Here is a 16,633-nt window from a genome sequence, read left to right as displayed (position 1 = left end):
TCTTTCATTCGTTGGTTCCAAGTTTCCCATGAGAAACAATGACAACGAATCCCTGAGGCTCCAGATCTCTCTTTAAACCGTACACATTTACACACACAGCAAACATGCCTGACTATATATACTTCTTTAACCCCAAAATCAAACAAGGGAGCCCTTTGGAGGAGCACAGGGAGAGGACTTAACAAGGGAAATGTGGTGACTGTTGCATTTCCCTATATCTAGTACTTATGACAACTTTTGTCTCAAAGAGTCATTTTAAACCAGATTCAACAGTCTTGTAAAAGACCAAGCAGTCAGGGTATTTGACTCCTGTTCCTGAGGAAGTCACTAGTCACTAGCATCCTAATATTGAAATGGAAAAACCTTTGGATATACAGTACTTAATGTTAAACATATTATTTATATTAAAGAAAGTTTTGCCTTAATGAGCTTCTCATAGGGATAGAACCCAAAACAATAAGTTTTCTTAACCTGACCACCCATCCTACATACTACATGTCTCCATAGAGGACCTGTCATAGTAAAGCTGGTTAGGAACCACAGAGACTCTAGCTGAACATCAAGCTGAGATGCAGAGTAAGCCAAGAAAGAAAAGAAAGAGGAATGAATTTAGTTACCAGGGAGGATGGCTGCCTTCACGGCTATAGTCCCTCTGACTGTGTGTCTAAGGCCTGCCCTGGATGGTTACCAGGGAGGATGGCTGCCTTCACGGCTATAGTCCCTCTGACTGTGTGTCTAAGGCCTGCCCTGGATGGTTACCAGGGAGGATGGCTGCCTTCACGGCTATAGTCCCTCTGACTGTGTGTCTAAGGCCTATTCTGGATGGTTACCAGGGAGGATGGCTGCCTTCACATCTATAGTCCCTCTGACTGTGTGTCTGACCTGGCCAGCAAATGGAGCAGAGCCTAATTCTTCTGAAATGAATATCACCATCTTGACCAAACTCATTTAGAGATCAGGCAGGCCCTTAATCCTTCCCCTGGGGAGCATGTTTGCGCCTCTTTCTCCCGTCCCCTCTCCTTTTGGAAAAAGCTAACATGGCTACATTTGCCAGACTAATGGGCTTAGCGCAAGCTGCTACAGAGGAGAGTGGACACACAGCAGGCTGGCCGGTACACTGCCTGGCGCTTTTTAATCTGACTCCTGATGAAGGGAAAACACAGTGGGTTATCCCTAGACCCTTAGCGGGACATTGGGAGATAAAAGGAGGAATGGGGGAGGGGGTAGACTGGGGGTTGGAGACACAGAGAATAGAGAAATAGAGAGAGAGAGAAGAGAGAGTAGAACTATTTTGGGGAGGATAACTTAATTTCCTTTAGGGTGATTACAGCCCTGAGACTGATACAGAGCTGTTGTAGGTCTGTCAAGTGTATTCCTGCAAGGATCATTTGAGTAATGCTAAATAAGCCTTTTTCCCACCCCAGGGAATATTCTATGACAACAGTTTCTTCGTTTCTTTGATAAACAACAATATAACAAGTGGAAAAATGGATAAACTTAAATCAATTTTCCTTATTGATGGCTTCGGTGGCTGTTGCTGGGTGTGGCACGGTAGTGTTATAGCTGTTTTATTAATACCTTGGCTAACAGTCTCTTTGGACAAACAAAGCATGTCACTCTTTGAGCATGTGCTATGTGAGAGCAGGCATCTTTTAACATAGCACAACTACTGATAACCCTGTCTGTATGACACCTATGATCCTTCCCTTCTACAACCTGTGGCAGCAGGTAGCCAGGTACACTTAACCATAAGTGAGGTCATCCTGTGATTACACTGGCATCCTCTGATGTTGACTTAGGATGGAACTTTAGCACCAGTAGAAATGCACCTGTGAAGAAAATGTTCTAAAGGCAAGGGGGCATTTTTCCTGTTCAGGTCACGTGTTGAGAAATACCTCTGGGACATTTTACATGAGGTAGGGCAAACTACTGAAACCAACATGTACGTAAACAGAGTGAATTGACACAAGAAATACAAATTCCTCCAAATTCTTCTGAAACTTTTCCTGAGCAGACAACAACACCAGCCCATCGTCACGCCATATTTGAGTTGTCTTCTCCTCCACATCATCTTTCTTTCATTAAAAACTCCAGCTGACAGTGGAGTCAAAGGACTGCGGGAATGGCACCTTGAAAGGCAAAGGCAGGCAGTCATACCGCTTTAGGCCTCAATACAAGTCCCCTACCCCAAAGTCACAACCCATTCTAGGCCAATGACCCACAAGTAAGAGACTCAGTCAAATCCGTTTTGCACCATGCCTGTCCTGCTGGTGCTGTGCACTGTGCCGTGAATATCTTCAGGGTCATTTCACCAGTCATTTCTTCACTTGGCTCCAGACACACTTAAAGAGCCCCAGCAAACACTCTCTCACCTCAGTTTCTGCTCTGGTCTGTGTGCTCTGGAGTCACACCCGGCACCGCAGTCCATCTGGAGGACTCACACCCACAATCCCCTGGAGGACACACACCCACAATCCCCTGGAGGACTCACACCCGCAGTCCCCTGGAGGACTCACACCCACAATCCCCTGGAGGACTCACAACCACAATCCCCTGGAGGACTCACAACCACAATCCCCTGGAGAACTCACAACCACAATCCCCTGAAGGACTCACACCCACAATCCCCTGGAGGACTCACAACCACAATCCCCTGGAGGACTCACAACCACAATCCCCTGGAGGACTCACAACCACAATCCCCTGGAGGACTCACACCCGCAGTCCCCTGAAGGACTCACAACCACAATCCCCTGGAGGACTCACAACCACAATCCCCTGGTGGACTCACAACCACAATCCCCTGGAGGACTCACAACCACAATCCCCTGAAGGACTCACACCAACAATCCCCTGGAGGACTCACACCCGCAATCCCCTGAAGGACTCACACCAACAATCCCCTGGAGGACTCACACCCACAATCCCCTGGAGGACTCACACCCACAATCCCCTGAAGGACTCACACCAACAATCCCCTGGAGGACTCACACCCACAATCCCCTGGAGGACTCACACCCACAATCCCCTGAAGGACTCACACCAACAATCCCCTGGAGGACTCACACCCGCAGTCCCCTGGAGGACTAACACCAACAATCCCCTGGAGGACTCACACCCGCAGTCCCCTGGAGGACTCACACCCGCAGTCCCCTGGAGGACTAACACCAACAATCCCCTGAAGGACTCACACCAACAATCCCCTGGAGGACTCACACCCGCAGTCCCCTGGAGGACTAACACCCGCAGTCCCCTGGAGGACTAACACCCGCAGTCCCCTGGAGGACTAACACCCGCAGTCCCCTGGAGGACTAACACCCGCAGTCCCCTGGAGGACTAACACCCGCAGTCCCCTGGAGGACTAACACCCGCAGTCCCCTGGAGGACTAACACCCGCAGTCCCCTGGAGGACTAACACCCGCAGTCCCCTGGAGGACTAACACCCGCAGTCCCCTGGAGGACTAACACCCGCAGTCCCCTGGAGGACTAACACCCGCAGTCCCCTGGAGGACTAACACCCGCAGTCCCCTGGAGGACTAACACCCGCAGTCCCCTGGAGGACTAACACCCGCAGTCCCCTGGAGGACTCACACCCGCAGTCCCCTGGAGGACTAACACCCGCAGTCCCCTGGAGGACTAACACCCGCAGTCCCCTGGAGGACTCACACCCGCAGTCCCCTGGAGGACTCACACCCGCAGTCCCCTGGAGGACTCACACCCGCAGTCCCCTGGAGGACTCACACCCGCAGTCCCCTGGAGGACTAACACCCGCAGTCCCCTGGAGGACTCACACCCGCAGTCCCCTGGAGGACTAACACCCGCAGTCCCCTGGAGGACTAACACCCGCAGTCCCCTGGAGGACTAACACCCGCAGTCCCCTGGAGGACTAACACCCGCAGTCCCTTTGATGGATTTCTAACAGTTTTGAAACTGTTGCATGTTTAGCAGCCGGAGCTTTGGGCACGGATAGTTTTTTGAAGGTATTGTGATTTTGATTTACTGCAGGAATAACACCTACAGCATAAAATGATATGTTCATAATACTCTGTTTTGGAATGTCAATAATTTAAATAATTCCAAAACGTTATTACAATTTGGCTATCAGGAAGCTCGTTTAGGTCACTGGCAACATCTTCTTTACAGAGTTTTCAGTGAAAGAGTCTTTTACGTTTTCCTGTCCGACATTGAACTGATTTGAATATGAAATAAGAGAGCTAGTGCGTGCTATTGCTCATTCCCACTTCAATAAAGAAACACTTGTTTACATTGGGTCAACAAGTAGGCTATGTGAAAGTGTCCGAGAATTATCCGCATAGCACTCAGCTGAAATGGTGTTGCAGGATCAAACACCATTTGATGACAAACTGTTGTTTTTCATTATTTCATCATCTAAACTTGATGAATGTGGCCAATGCATTGTATCTCCACACCTACAGTATATAAACATATCAAATAGAAAATACTGATGTACTACTTTGACCTTTGACCTGTAAATCTTCATGACTATTGTAAACTACATTTCCATTCCAGGAGGCAGCAGCCATGTTGAGTCCGGGGGAGAGTCTATCATCAGAGGGCAGCAGCCCATTGTTACCGCCCCGCCTAGGTCTGCCCGAGAGCAACATGGGACACAGGGCCGGGGCTGCCTGGGAGATGGAGAACACCAAGCCCTGCATGGAGGCTCTGGAGCATTGCGGCTTTCCAGGCCTCTACCTGTCCTGCTTCGACATGCTCTTTACCGAGGACTCCGCCTGGCTGGTGAAGGTGTCCGAGGCCTTCCCGGGTCTGGCCTGCGCCATGCCTGTCCCTGTACCCAGGATGGCACACGGGGAGGAGCCAGAGCAGTGCCCTGTCATCGACAGCCAGGCCCTGGGGCTCTCCCCGGGGCTAGAGGGCCAGGAGGAGGAGCGCTCCCTGGAACAAGTCCAGAGCATGGTGGTCGGAGAGGTTCTGAAGGACATCGAGACGGCCTGCAAGCTGCTCAACATCACCCCAGGTAGGTACTGGTACTGTAGTAAGCTGCCACTCTCATTCTAGAATTATTATTATTAGAGTTTATGGATATTTCTGTTTGAAGCTGTGTACTGTGGTGGATACTCATTCCATGTTCAATGTACAATTAATTGATGGTTGTTACATCAGCATTCTGTGCATTTCATATTTGATGTGGGCTAGAAAAAATATTCCATGCACTTTCTCCTAACTGTTATTCTATGGCTGCCATCGCTGCATGATCCTGTCTCCTTTTCAAGAGCATTAAAAGAAGGTCGACTGACTGAAAGCTCAGGCATAATTAAAGAAATCAAATGAAAAATCGAATCAAATTTTATTTGTCACATGCGCCAAATACAACAGGTGTAGTGTAGACCTTACCGTGAACTGCTTACTTACAAGCCCTTAACGAACAATGCAGTTCAAGAAATAGAGTTAAGAAAATATTTACTAAATAAACTAAAGTTTAAAAAATTATTACATGAAATGTAACACAAGAAAATAACAATAACAAGGCATAAGAGACAGTAGCTGCAACATTATGTACAAAATAATTTACAAACAAAGCGAAAAAACAAACAAAATAGCATAGAATGTGCATCTGACTGGAAGTGTGCAGAGACTTTTTCCAGTTTCTCCAGTTTTGCCTTTTGCCTGCAGCACCTTCACTAACCAGCTGTGGGTGTGCGGTAGATTCTGCTTATTATCTAATAGCATTAAGAACACCATGGCCGATCATTCTAGCGTATTCATGCATTTCTGTCCAGGTATTGACAGAGGTATTGATATATTGATTCAGAGCAGACACGTCTCCCTGAGACAAAAGATACTGCTGCTAGATGGTAATGGCTGGATGACAGCTCGATGAAGAATGATATCTCTCTGACGCAAGTCATGTTTGTCTGCTCCAGGATCTGTATAATCCCAACCTTTGCATGCGTTTAACAAATACCCAACAGGACTTAATGGGAATGACGTTGTTGCTCGCCTGCCAACAGCCGTGTACACAGTACTTGGGTTAGGTCTGTTCAACTGGCAAAGCAAACAGCAGGTTGAAGGAAGACAGTACTGTATGAGTACTGTAAGATGTCTTCAGTCAGTCACACCCTGACATCTCAGAGCACCTCGTCCTGCTGCTGCTGCTGTTGTATCAAAAATGTGGTGTCATGGTGCGTTTCAACTGATGAAAACGATTGTAGAGTACACAACAGAACAGTACCGTACCTTATGCAAACCACCATTCTCCCCAGCTCATGCCTGTGATTAGAGTTTACCCAGAGTGAACCTCACAGAGAAAATACTAGTCAAATAAACAGCTTGAGATGAAGACAGTGATAGGCCTCTGACTGACAGCATTTGTGTCTCTATATGTCTGCATACATACATAGATACATATAGGGAGGGATCTATTCAGGGCAGTTAAAGAGGGTTACCAAAACAACCATGAACACAGTAGAGACGCCAGATGTGTGTGTGATCCCTATACTACAGTGTTACTTGATCTTTGATCTCACACACACACACACACACACACACACACACACACACACACACACACACACACACACACACACACACACACACACACACACACACACACACACACACACACACACACACACACACACACACACACACACACACACACACACGTTTTTTTTTACCCTGAAAAGATCCTTCCCTATTGAAGGTCAACAGACATGCAGTTGACAGTTATCGTAAATGTTACTGCTAGTTAATAGTACTGCTAGCTAATAGTTTCTATAGATGTATAGGGGACTAACCAAAAAAAACGTTTATTTTTTATTTTTTTATCTGTTATCCCCAGACCCCATGGAGTGGAACTCGGGGAACGTTCAGAAGTGGTTGCTGTGGACAGAGCATCTGTACAGACTGCCTCAGGCTGGAAAGACCTTCCAGGAGCAGACTGGGAAAGACCTGTGTGCCATGAGTGAAGAGGACTTCAGGCAGAGGGTCCCTCAGTGTGGAGACACTCTGCACGCCCACCTGGACATCTGGAAGTCAGGTGTGTTATAATAACTGTATGACTGGTGTGGACAGTCAGGTATGCTATAATACACTGGACACAAATGCAAACGCAACATGTAAAGTGTTGGTCCCATATTTCATGAGCTGAAATAATCTATACCAAAAAGCATTGTGCACAAATGTGTTTACATCCATGTTAGTGAGCATTTTTTCTTTGCCAAGATAACCCATCAACCTGACCGGTGTGGCATATCAAGAAGCTGATTCAACAGCATGATCATTACTCGTATTGTACTCGTCGTCGTATTGTACTCGTCGTCCTCACCAGGGTCTTGACCTGACTGCAGTGCAGCGTTGCAACCGACTTCAATGGGAAAATTCTCACCTTCGATGGCCGCTTGCACGCTGGAGAACTGTGCTCCTCACGGATGAATCCCGTTTTGAACTGTACCAGGCAGATTGCAGACGTTGTGTATGGTGTTGTGTAGGAAAGCAGTTTGCTGTCAACATTGCAAATAGAGTGCCTCATGGTGGTGGTGGGGTTATGGTATGGCATATGGCTGCCCATTGTATCAATGTTAATTTGAATGCACAGAGATACTGTTACGAGATCCTGAGGCCATTTGTCATGCCTTTCATCCACCCCCATCATCTCATGTTTCAACATGATAATGCACAGCCCCATGTCGCAAGGATCTGTACGCAATTCCTGGAAGCTGAAAATGTTCCAGTTCTTCCACGGCCTGCATACCCACCAGACATGTCACACATTGAGCACGTTTGGATGCTCTGAATCGACGTGTACGACAGCGTGTTCTAATTTACGTCAATATCCAGCCACTTCGCACAGCCATTGAAGAGGAGTGGGACAACATTCCACAGGCCACAATCAACAGCCTTATCAACTCTATGCGAAGGAGATGTGTAGCACTGCATAATGCAAATGGTGTGGTTTTCTGATCCACACCCCTATTTTTTAAAGGGTATCTGTGACCAATAGATGCATATCTGTATTCCCAGTCCATAGAATAGGGCCTAATGAATTCATTTTGATTTACCTATTTCCTTACATGAACTGTAACTCAGTAAAATCTTTGACATTGTTCCATGTTGCGTTTATATTTTTCCTCAGTGTAGCTGTATCACTGGTGTAGACAGTCAGCTGTGTTATAATACTGTACCTGTATCACTGGTGTAGACAGTCAGCTGTGTTATAATACTGTAGCTGTATGACTAGCGTAGACAGTCAGCTGTGTTATAATACTGTAGCTGTAAGACTAGCGTAGACAGTCAGCTGTGTTATAATACTGTAGCTGTAAGACTGGCGTAGACAGTCAGCTGTGTTATAATACTGTAGCTGTATGACTAGCGTAGACAGTCAGCTGTGTTATAATACTGTAGCTGTAAGACTAGCGTAGACAGTCAGCTGTGTTATAATACTGTAGCTGTATGACTAGAGTAGACAGCTAGCTGTGTTATAATACTGTAGCTGTATGACTAGCGTAGACAGTCAGCTGTGTTATAATACTGTAGCTGTATGACTAGCGTAGACAGTCAGCTGTGTTATAATACTGTAGCTGTAAGACTAGCGTAGACAGTCAGCTGTGTTATAATACTGTAGCTGTATGACTAGCGTAGACAGCCAGCTGTGTTATAATACTGTAGCTGTATGACTAGCGTAGACAGTCTGCACATACTGTACTACTGTTTTCTACAGCGAAGCTTGTATTATTCTGTTCAAACAATACAACAATTAATCTCTCTATTTTTATATCCCCTTCTTTCTCTCCCCGCAGCTGCCTGGATGAAAGAGAGGTGTTCAGTTGGAGACAGCAAAATCACAGGTAGGTTTAGCCTCTTCTCTAGTAGCTTTGTTAGGACAGAAAGTGACATGAATCTCATTTCTCCAGGACCAGAGTGTTGTTGGCCCTTGGGAAGGAGTAGTCACAGTTGTGTTCATAGCTCCTAGGTAGAAGAGCAGAGGGTCATGTAAAGTGCAGTCTTGTTAGCAAATATGTGTCTGTGCGTGCTCATCCCTCCCCCCTCTGTGCAGGCGGAGAAGAGCTGTGGTTGGAGGCAGACTCGTCGTGCTCAGGCCAGCCCATCCACCTGTGGCAGTTCCTCAGAGAGCTGCTCCTCAAGCCCCACAACTACGGACGCTGCATCCGCTGGCTCAACAAGGAGAAAGGTGAGCCAGGCAGGCTGTGTGACCGCCAAAAACTGGGATGGGATAAGTTCAGAACTATTTTCAACTCTGCAATAATCCATCCTCTTCTCTCTTCTAATTTTTATTATCATTTTCTAATTTCATCAAAAAGACGGAAAATGACAATGGAATTGAGTGACAATGTATTCCATATCTAATCCCACTCTGCTGTCTGCCAGGTATTTTCAAAATCGAGGACTCTGCTCATGTGGCGAGACTCTGGGGACGGAGGAAGAACCGTCCAGCGATGAACTATGACAAGCTGAGCCGCTCCATACGGCAGTACTACAAGAAGGGCATCATCCGCAAGCCTGACGTCTCCCAGAGACTGGTCTACCAGTTTGTCCACCCAGTATAAGGGGAAGGAGGAGGACAAAGGCCTACAAAGAAAGGGCCACACGATCACACCTTTGTCTTGAACATTACACAACTGAGCTGAAAAGGGGTACAACACAAGCACTGGCCAACCCCTGTCAGTACACATACCCTTTGCCAGTACTGAAGTGTCAGCTGCCAAAGCTGGCAAATTAAGATTTTATTTTTTTAACGCAGAGAAGAAATTTGAGACAAACATTTTAAGTGATCTTTCTCTGGACTGCCCCCCCACCCCTGCCATCTGAACTGCCTTTTTATTTTGCATGATCTGCCTGTCCTTGTTTTCCTATTGTGTCATTTAACCAATAATCAGTATCTTAAAACAACACTGTAGAATGAAGAACAGTTTGTTGTTTGTTAATTTATCAGATCTGGTCCCCGTCCTTAGTCTGGGAATGTATTTAGGAGTTTTGCTTCAGTAGCGTTCAGTTCTGGCAGTTATCCAGAGGAGCAAACAGCTCCCTCTTTTTTTATTAAATCACATGGCACACTTCGGAATTCTCCCGAAAGGCATTTACAATAGAGAATTAGAGCAGTTCACTGAACCTGAATGGGAGTGCATCAACAACTCCCTGACAATAAACTCAAACAGCCACCACAGTCATTCGACCCTCTCCTATATGCACGCTCCATTAACCCACAGTGGCAAGAAAAAGTATGTGAACCCTTTGGAATTACATGGATTTCTGAATAAATTGGTCATAAAATTAGACAAACACAGTCTGCTTAAACTAATAACACAAACAAGTATACGTTTTCATGTCTTTATTGAACACAACATGTACACATTCACAGTGTAGGGTGTAAAAAGTATGTGAACCCTTGCATTTAATAACTGGTTGAACCTCCTTTGGCAACAATAACCTCAACCAAACATTTTCTGTAGTTGCCGATCAGACCTGCACAGCTGTCAGGAGGAATTTTGGACCATTCCTCTTAACAATACTGTTTCAGTTCAACAATATTCTTAAGATATCTGGTGTGAACCGTTCGAGGTCATGCCACAGCATTTTAAATCGGGATGAGGTCAGGACTCTGACTGGGCCACTCCAGAAGGTGTATTTTCTTCTGTTGTTGATTTACTTCTGTGCTTTGGGTCGTTGTCCTGTTGCATCACCCAGCTTCTGTTGAGCTTCAATTGGCGGACAGATAGCATTACATCCTCCTGCAAAATGTCTTGATAAACTTGGGAATTCATTTTTCCATCGATGATAGCAAGCTGTCCAAGCCCTGAAGCTGCAACGCAGCCCCAAACCATGATGCTCCCTCCACCATACTTTACAGCTGGGATGAGACCTAGATGTTGTTGTGCTGTGCCTTTTTTTCTCCACAGTGTTGTGTGTTCCTTCCAAACTTTAGTTTAATCTGTCCACAGAATATTTTGCTGTGCAACATCCAGGTGCACTTTAGTAAACTTCAGACGTGCAGCAATGTTTTTTTTGGACAGAAGTGGCTTCTTCCGTGGTGTCTTCCCATGAACACCATTCTTGTTTTGTGTTTTACGTAGACTCGTCAACAGAGATGTTAGCATGTTCCAGAGATTTCTGTAAGTCTTTAGCTGACACTCTAGGATTCTTCTTAACCTCATTGAGCATTCTGCACTGTGTTCTTGCAGTCATCTTTGCAGGACGGCCACTCCTAGGGAGAGTAGCAACAGTGCTGAACTTTCTACATTTATAGACATTTTGTCTTACTGTGGACAGATGAACATCAAAGCTTTTAGAGATACTTTTGTAACCCTTTCCAGCTAAATGCAAGTCAACAATTCTTAATCTTAGGTCTTCTGAGATATCATTTGTTCGAGGAATGGTTCACATCAGGCAATGCTTCTTGTGAATAGCAAACTCAAATTTTGTGAGTGTTTTTTATAGGGCAAGGCAGCTCTAACCAACATCTCCAATCTCGTCTCATTGATTGGACTCCAGGTTAGCTGACTCCTGACTCCAATTAGCTTTTGGAGAAGTCATTAGCCTAGGGGTTCACATACTTATTCTAACCTACACTGGGATTTTGTTTATTCTGTATTCAATATAGACAAGAAAAATACAATAATGTGTGTGTTATTAGTTTAAGCACACTGTGTTAATCTATTGTTGTGACTAAGATGAAGATCAGATCAAATTTTCCGACTACTTTATGCAGAAATCCAGGTAATTGTAACAAGTTTTAATGACTCCAACCTAAGTGTATGTAAACGTCCGACTTCAACTGTGTATATATATATACAGTTGAAGTCGGACGTTTACATGTTTTTCAACCACCACAACTTTCTTGTTAACAAACTATTGTTTTGGCAAGTCGGTTAGGACATGTACTTTGTGCATGACAAGTAATTTTTCCAACAATTGTTTACAGACAGATTATTTCACTGTATCACAATTCCAGTGGGTCAGAAGTTTGCATACACTAAGTTGACAGTGCCTTTACACAGCTTGGAAAATTCCAGAAAATTATGTCATGGCTTTAGAAGATTCTGATAGGCTAATTGACATCATTTGAGTCAATTTGAGGTGTACCTGTGGATGTATTTCAAGGCCTACCTTCAAACTCAGTGCCTCTTTGCTTGACTTCATGGGAAAATCAAAAGAAATCAGCCAAGACCTCAGAAAAAAATTGTAGACCTCCATAAGTCTGGTTCATCCTTGGGAGCAATTTCCAAACACCTGAAGGTACCACGTTAATCTGTACAAACAATAGTAGGCAAGTATAAACACCATGGGACCATGCAGCCGTCATACCGCTCAGGAAGGAGAAGCTTTCTGTCTCCTAGAGATGAATGTACTTTGGTGCGAAAAGTGCAAATCAATCCCAGAACAACAGCAAATGACCTTGTAAAGATGCTGGAGGAAACAGGTACAAAGTATCTATATCCACAGTAAAATGAGTCCTATATCGACATAACCTGAAAGGCTGCTCAGCAAGGAAGAAGCCACTGCTTGCATCTGCACATGGGGACAAAGAGCATACTTTTTGGAGAGATGTCCTCTGGTCTGATGAAACAAAAACAGAACTGTTTGGCAATAATGACCATTGTTATGTTTGAAGGAAAAAGAGGGAGGCTTGCAAGCCGAAGAACTCCATCCCAACCGTCCCAAGCACAGGGGTGGCAGCATCATGTTGTGGGGGTGCTTTGCTGCAGGAGGGACTGGTGCACTTCACAAAATACATCATGAGGAAGGAAATTTATTTGGCTATATTGAAGAAACATCTCAAGACATCAGTCAGGAAGTTAAATCTTGGTCGCAAATGGGTCTTCCAAATGGACAATGACCCCAAGCATACTTCCAAAGGTGTGGCAAAATGGCTTAAGGACAACAAAGTCAAGGTATTGGAGTGGACATCAAAGCCCTGACCTAGATCCTAATGAAAATGTGTGGGCAGAACTGAAAAAGCATGTGCAAGCAAGGAGGCCTAGAAAACTGACTCAGTTACACCAGCTCTGTCAGGAGGAATGGGCCAAAATTCACCCAACTTATTGTGGGAAGCTTGTGGAAGGCTACCCAAAATGTTTGACCCAAGTTTTAAAAAATTAGGCAATGCTACCAAATACAAATTGAGTGTATGTAAACTTCTGACCCACTGGGAATGTGATGAAAGAAATAAAAGATTCTCTGCTATTATTCTAACATTTCACATTCTTAGATAAAGTGGTGATCCTAACTGAACTAAGACAGGGAGTTTTTACTAGGATTAATTGTCAGGAATTGTGAAAAACTTTGTTGAAATGTATTTGGCTAAGGCGTATGTAAACTTCCGACTTTAACTGTATATATATTTTATTATTATATGTTTTTTAAATGGCTGTATATAATGAAAATCGAGGTGAGGGCGATGGAAATGCATTTGGCGGTTTGTCTGTTTCTGTTCTGTGGGTGGCACTGTGCTATTTTCGAAGGATGGGTCCCGGTCTCTCCAGTGCTATGGGATCCGGGGGGGTCAGGGGTGGTCTGCCGGGCATTGGGATGACAACCCAACTCGGGATGAGGAGGGCTTTTAGCGGGTGGAATAGTGGGGACCAATTGGAGGTTTACTTAGTATCAATACAAATATCATGGTACAGCTATATAGTCACTCAATCATCATATAACTTTTTAATGTTACGTTTACAAACATATTTTGATAAATAGAATTGAAACTTGTCTCATTATGGTAAGTGATGAAATAAGTACAGCCAGTTATAGTTGTAATGGCTTAGCAGATAATAAGAAAAGTCGATCAGTATTTACCTGGCTAAAAGAGAAGGAATATAATATCTATTGTTTACAGAAAACTCTTTCAACAATTTTAGATGAAGTTGTGTAAAAAGGACTGGGGGGCGAAATATATTTTTCCCGTGGGCAAAGGAATTCAAAAGGTGTGATGATATTAATTTAACAGTAATTTTGATCCAGATGTGCAAATTGTCCAAACAGATCATCAAGGTAGGTGGATTATTTTAAATATGTTACTGGACAATTAACAGATATGGCTTACTAACCTATATGGTCCAAATAATGATGATCCAAGCTTCTTTGAAAATATATATAAGAATTTATCAACTCTACAAGCAACACTAGACTCTATTATTATGGTGGGGGATTTTAATACAGTTTTAAATACCTCTATGGACCATAAAGGAAAGCACACTGCAAACTATCACCCTCAGGCACTTAAGGAAATCATGAATGTCATGGATATATTGGAATTAGTGGATATATGGAGGCTTTATTACCCTGACCTAGTGAGATATACATGGAGGCTTAATCATGCTAGTCATCTTGATTACTTTCTTATGTCATTCTCTCTGGCACCAAAAGTTTAAAAAGTGTTGATAAGGGACAGAATGCGGTCGGATCATCCCAAATTGGCATATATATTACTCTTACAGAATTTCCATGTGGGTGAGGATATTGGAAATGTAATCAAAGCCTACTGGATGATAACTTGTTTAAAGTAGGACAGAATAATTTATAACTGACTTTTTCTGACATAAAATAAGGGGATCTGCTGTACCTATGTTATGGGACACTTTTAAATGTGCCTTTGGAGGCCATGCAATTCAGTACTCATCTATAAAACAAAAGCAATTTAGATCAAAATAGTCCATATTAACAAAGGAAATTGAAGGACTAACAGTACAGTTAGATAGCAATACAAACTGTACCATAGAGGCACAGAATAAGTTAGAGGAAAACAAAAAGAAATGGAGGAACTTATTCAAGAAAGATACAGTTTATTATAAAAAATGAAGCACTGGGTGGAATATGGGAAAAAATGCACCAAATTATTTTTCAATCTTCAACATAGAAATGTTACCAAACTTTTTTATTGAAACTTGTTACAAATGATGGAGTCACGCATGATTCACCGAATGATATTTTAAAGAGGAAGTAAAGTACTTAAAGAATATGTTTTTGTTTCAGTCTCCTACATCTCCACTAACCGAAGCTAATTGTATGGATTTTTTCCCTATTAATAATGTAAAATTAACATCTGTATAGAAAGACTCATGTGAAGGCCAAATTACAGAGGAGGAACTTCTTGGTGCAATTAAAGCCTTTAAGGCTAGGAAAACTCCAAGTCTGGATGGCATACCAGTGGAAGTATATCAAACTTTTTTTGATATACTCAGAGGACCATTATTAACATGTTTTAACCATTCCTATATAAATGGTAGATTATTGGACACGCAACAAGACGGTCTGATTTCATTATTGCTGAAACAGGATCCAATGGTATGTATAAAGATCCAGTCCATTTAAAAAAAAAAGAGCTCCAAAAAAGTGTCTTAAAACAAACAATACCTCACAGTTATGGGGTGCAAGGAACTGAACTAAGTAGTGTGGGATGATGACATGCAGGTATGTGAACAGGTGATTAGAATTCCGGTGATTGGGATCTGAAGAGTGAGCTGGAAAGTGGGCTGCATTCCGGGGATCTGAGTGTTTGGGAGTGTGAGTTGGACGCAGACGTTACAGTACCCCGCCTTCACGGGCGGCTCTTGACAGCCTAGGAAGCTGAGCAGGGGGACTCCCCTGGGGGCGTGGAGCTGGGCGATCAGGATGGTTACCGTGGAAAGCCAGGTTCCTGGCTGGGTTGAGGATGTTCTGAGTGAGAACCCAGATGCATGTAGTGGATGCGACCACCCAGGTGCTTTGAGTCAAGGAGGGCTTGGATGGAATAAGCCAGTGCAGCGATGACGTCAAATTGGGGGGGTGCGCCGCCCGAGGATAGAGAGGGCTGTACCTCACGGGCTTGAGGAGGGACACATGAAAGGATGAGGAGATCCGGTAATCGTGGGGCAACTGGAGACGGTAGGTAACATGATTGATGCGGTGTGTTATTTTGAAGGGACCAATGAACTGGGGACTGAACTTTTTGCAGGGGTCACGGAGCCGGATGTCCCGGGTAGAGAGCCACACATGTTGCCCAGTGTTGGCGAAGGTACTTCCCTATTTCCTGATTCAGACGTTCCGTCTGCCCGTTGGTTTGGGGATGGTATCCGGAGGATAGGTTGATGCAGCCCCCAGTCAGTCGCAGAAGGCTCGCCACAGCCTGAACTGGGGTCCCCGATCTGAATCGATGTCTTCCGGGATCCCATACAGATGAAACACCTGTTGGAACATGCACTCTGCCATTTCCATGGCATTAGTTAGATGTGGGGGGGGGGGGGGGGGGTGGGTTGGCACATCTTGGAGAACCGATCCAATACAACTAAAATAGTCATGAAGCCCGAAGTGTCCGGCAGATCCATGGCGATGTGAGACCATGGTCTGTGTGGTGTAGGTAAAGGCTTGAGGGCTCTTTGCCCATGCAAAGAGGTTGGCGAGGGCTCTTTGCTCATGCACAGGCGGGACAGGAGAAAATGTAATCTCTGACGTCTGCTGTTAAGGATGACCATCAGAACTTGCGTGTTAGTAGTTCCGTGGTCCGGGTGATTCCAGGATGGCCAGAACTCAGCGAAGTATGGCACCACTGCATTAGTTGGGGTCTGACGTACGCTGGAACGTAGGTCTTGCCTGCAGAGGTGTCGGGAGGTGCTGGGTCGTGGCATAGGGGCTCTTGGACGGCTGATTGGATTTCCCACTGTAT

At 44.6% G+C, this 16,633-nt stretch overlaps 1 protein-coding gene across 1 annotated transcript; it reads left to right on the top strand.

The window, feature by feature from the left end:
* The first annotated feature begins 4,539 nt into the window (after positions 1-4,539).
* On the top strand, positions 4,540-13,383 carry LOC129851450 (SAM pointed domain-containing Ets transcription factor-like). The gene is made up of 5 exons (XM_055918001.1): positions 4,540-4,996; positions 6,821-7,018; positions 8,778-8,825; positions 9,035-9,169; positions 9,367-13,383. Exons 1-5 carry the CDS (start codon positions 4,543-4,545, stop codon positions 9,543-9,545), a joined length of 1,014 nt encoding a protein of 337 aa, XP_055773976.1. The 5' UTR covers positions 4,540-4,542; the 3' UTR covers positions 9,546-13,383.
* The last annotated feature ends 3,250 nt before the right edge of the window (positions 13,384-16,633 follow it).

The sequence above is a fragment of the Salvelinus fontinalis genome, chromosome 3 (genome assembly GCF_029448725.1).
Source record: "Salvelinus fontinalis isolate EN_2023a chromosome 3, ASM2944872v1, whole genome shotgun sequence".
NCBI classification, from domain to species: Eukaryota; Metazoa; Chordata; class Actinopteri; order Salmoniformes; family Salmonidae; genus Salvelinus; species Salvelinus fontinalis.
This window is presented reverse-complemented; position numbering and strand designations above follow the sequence as displayed.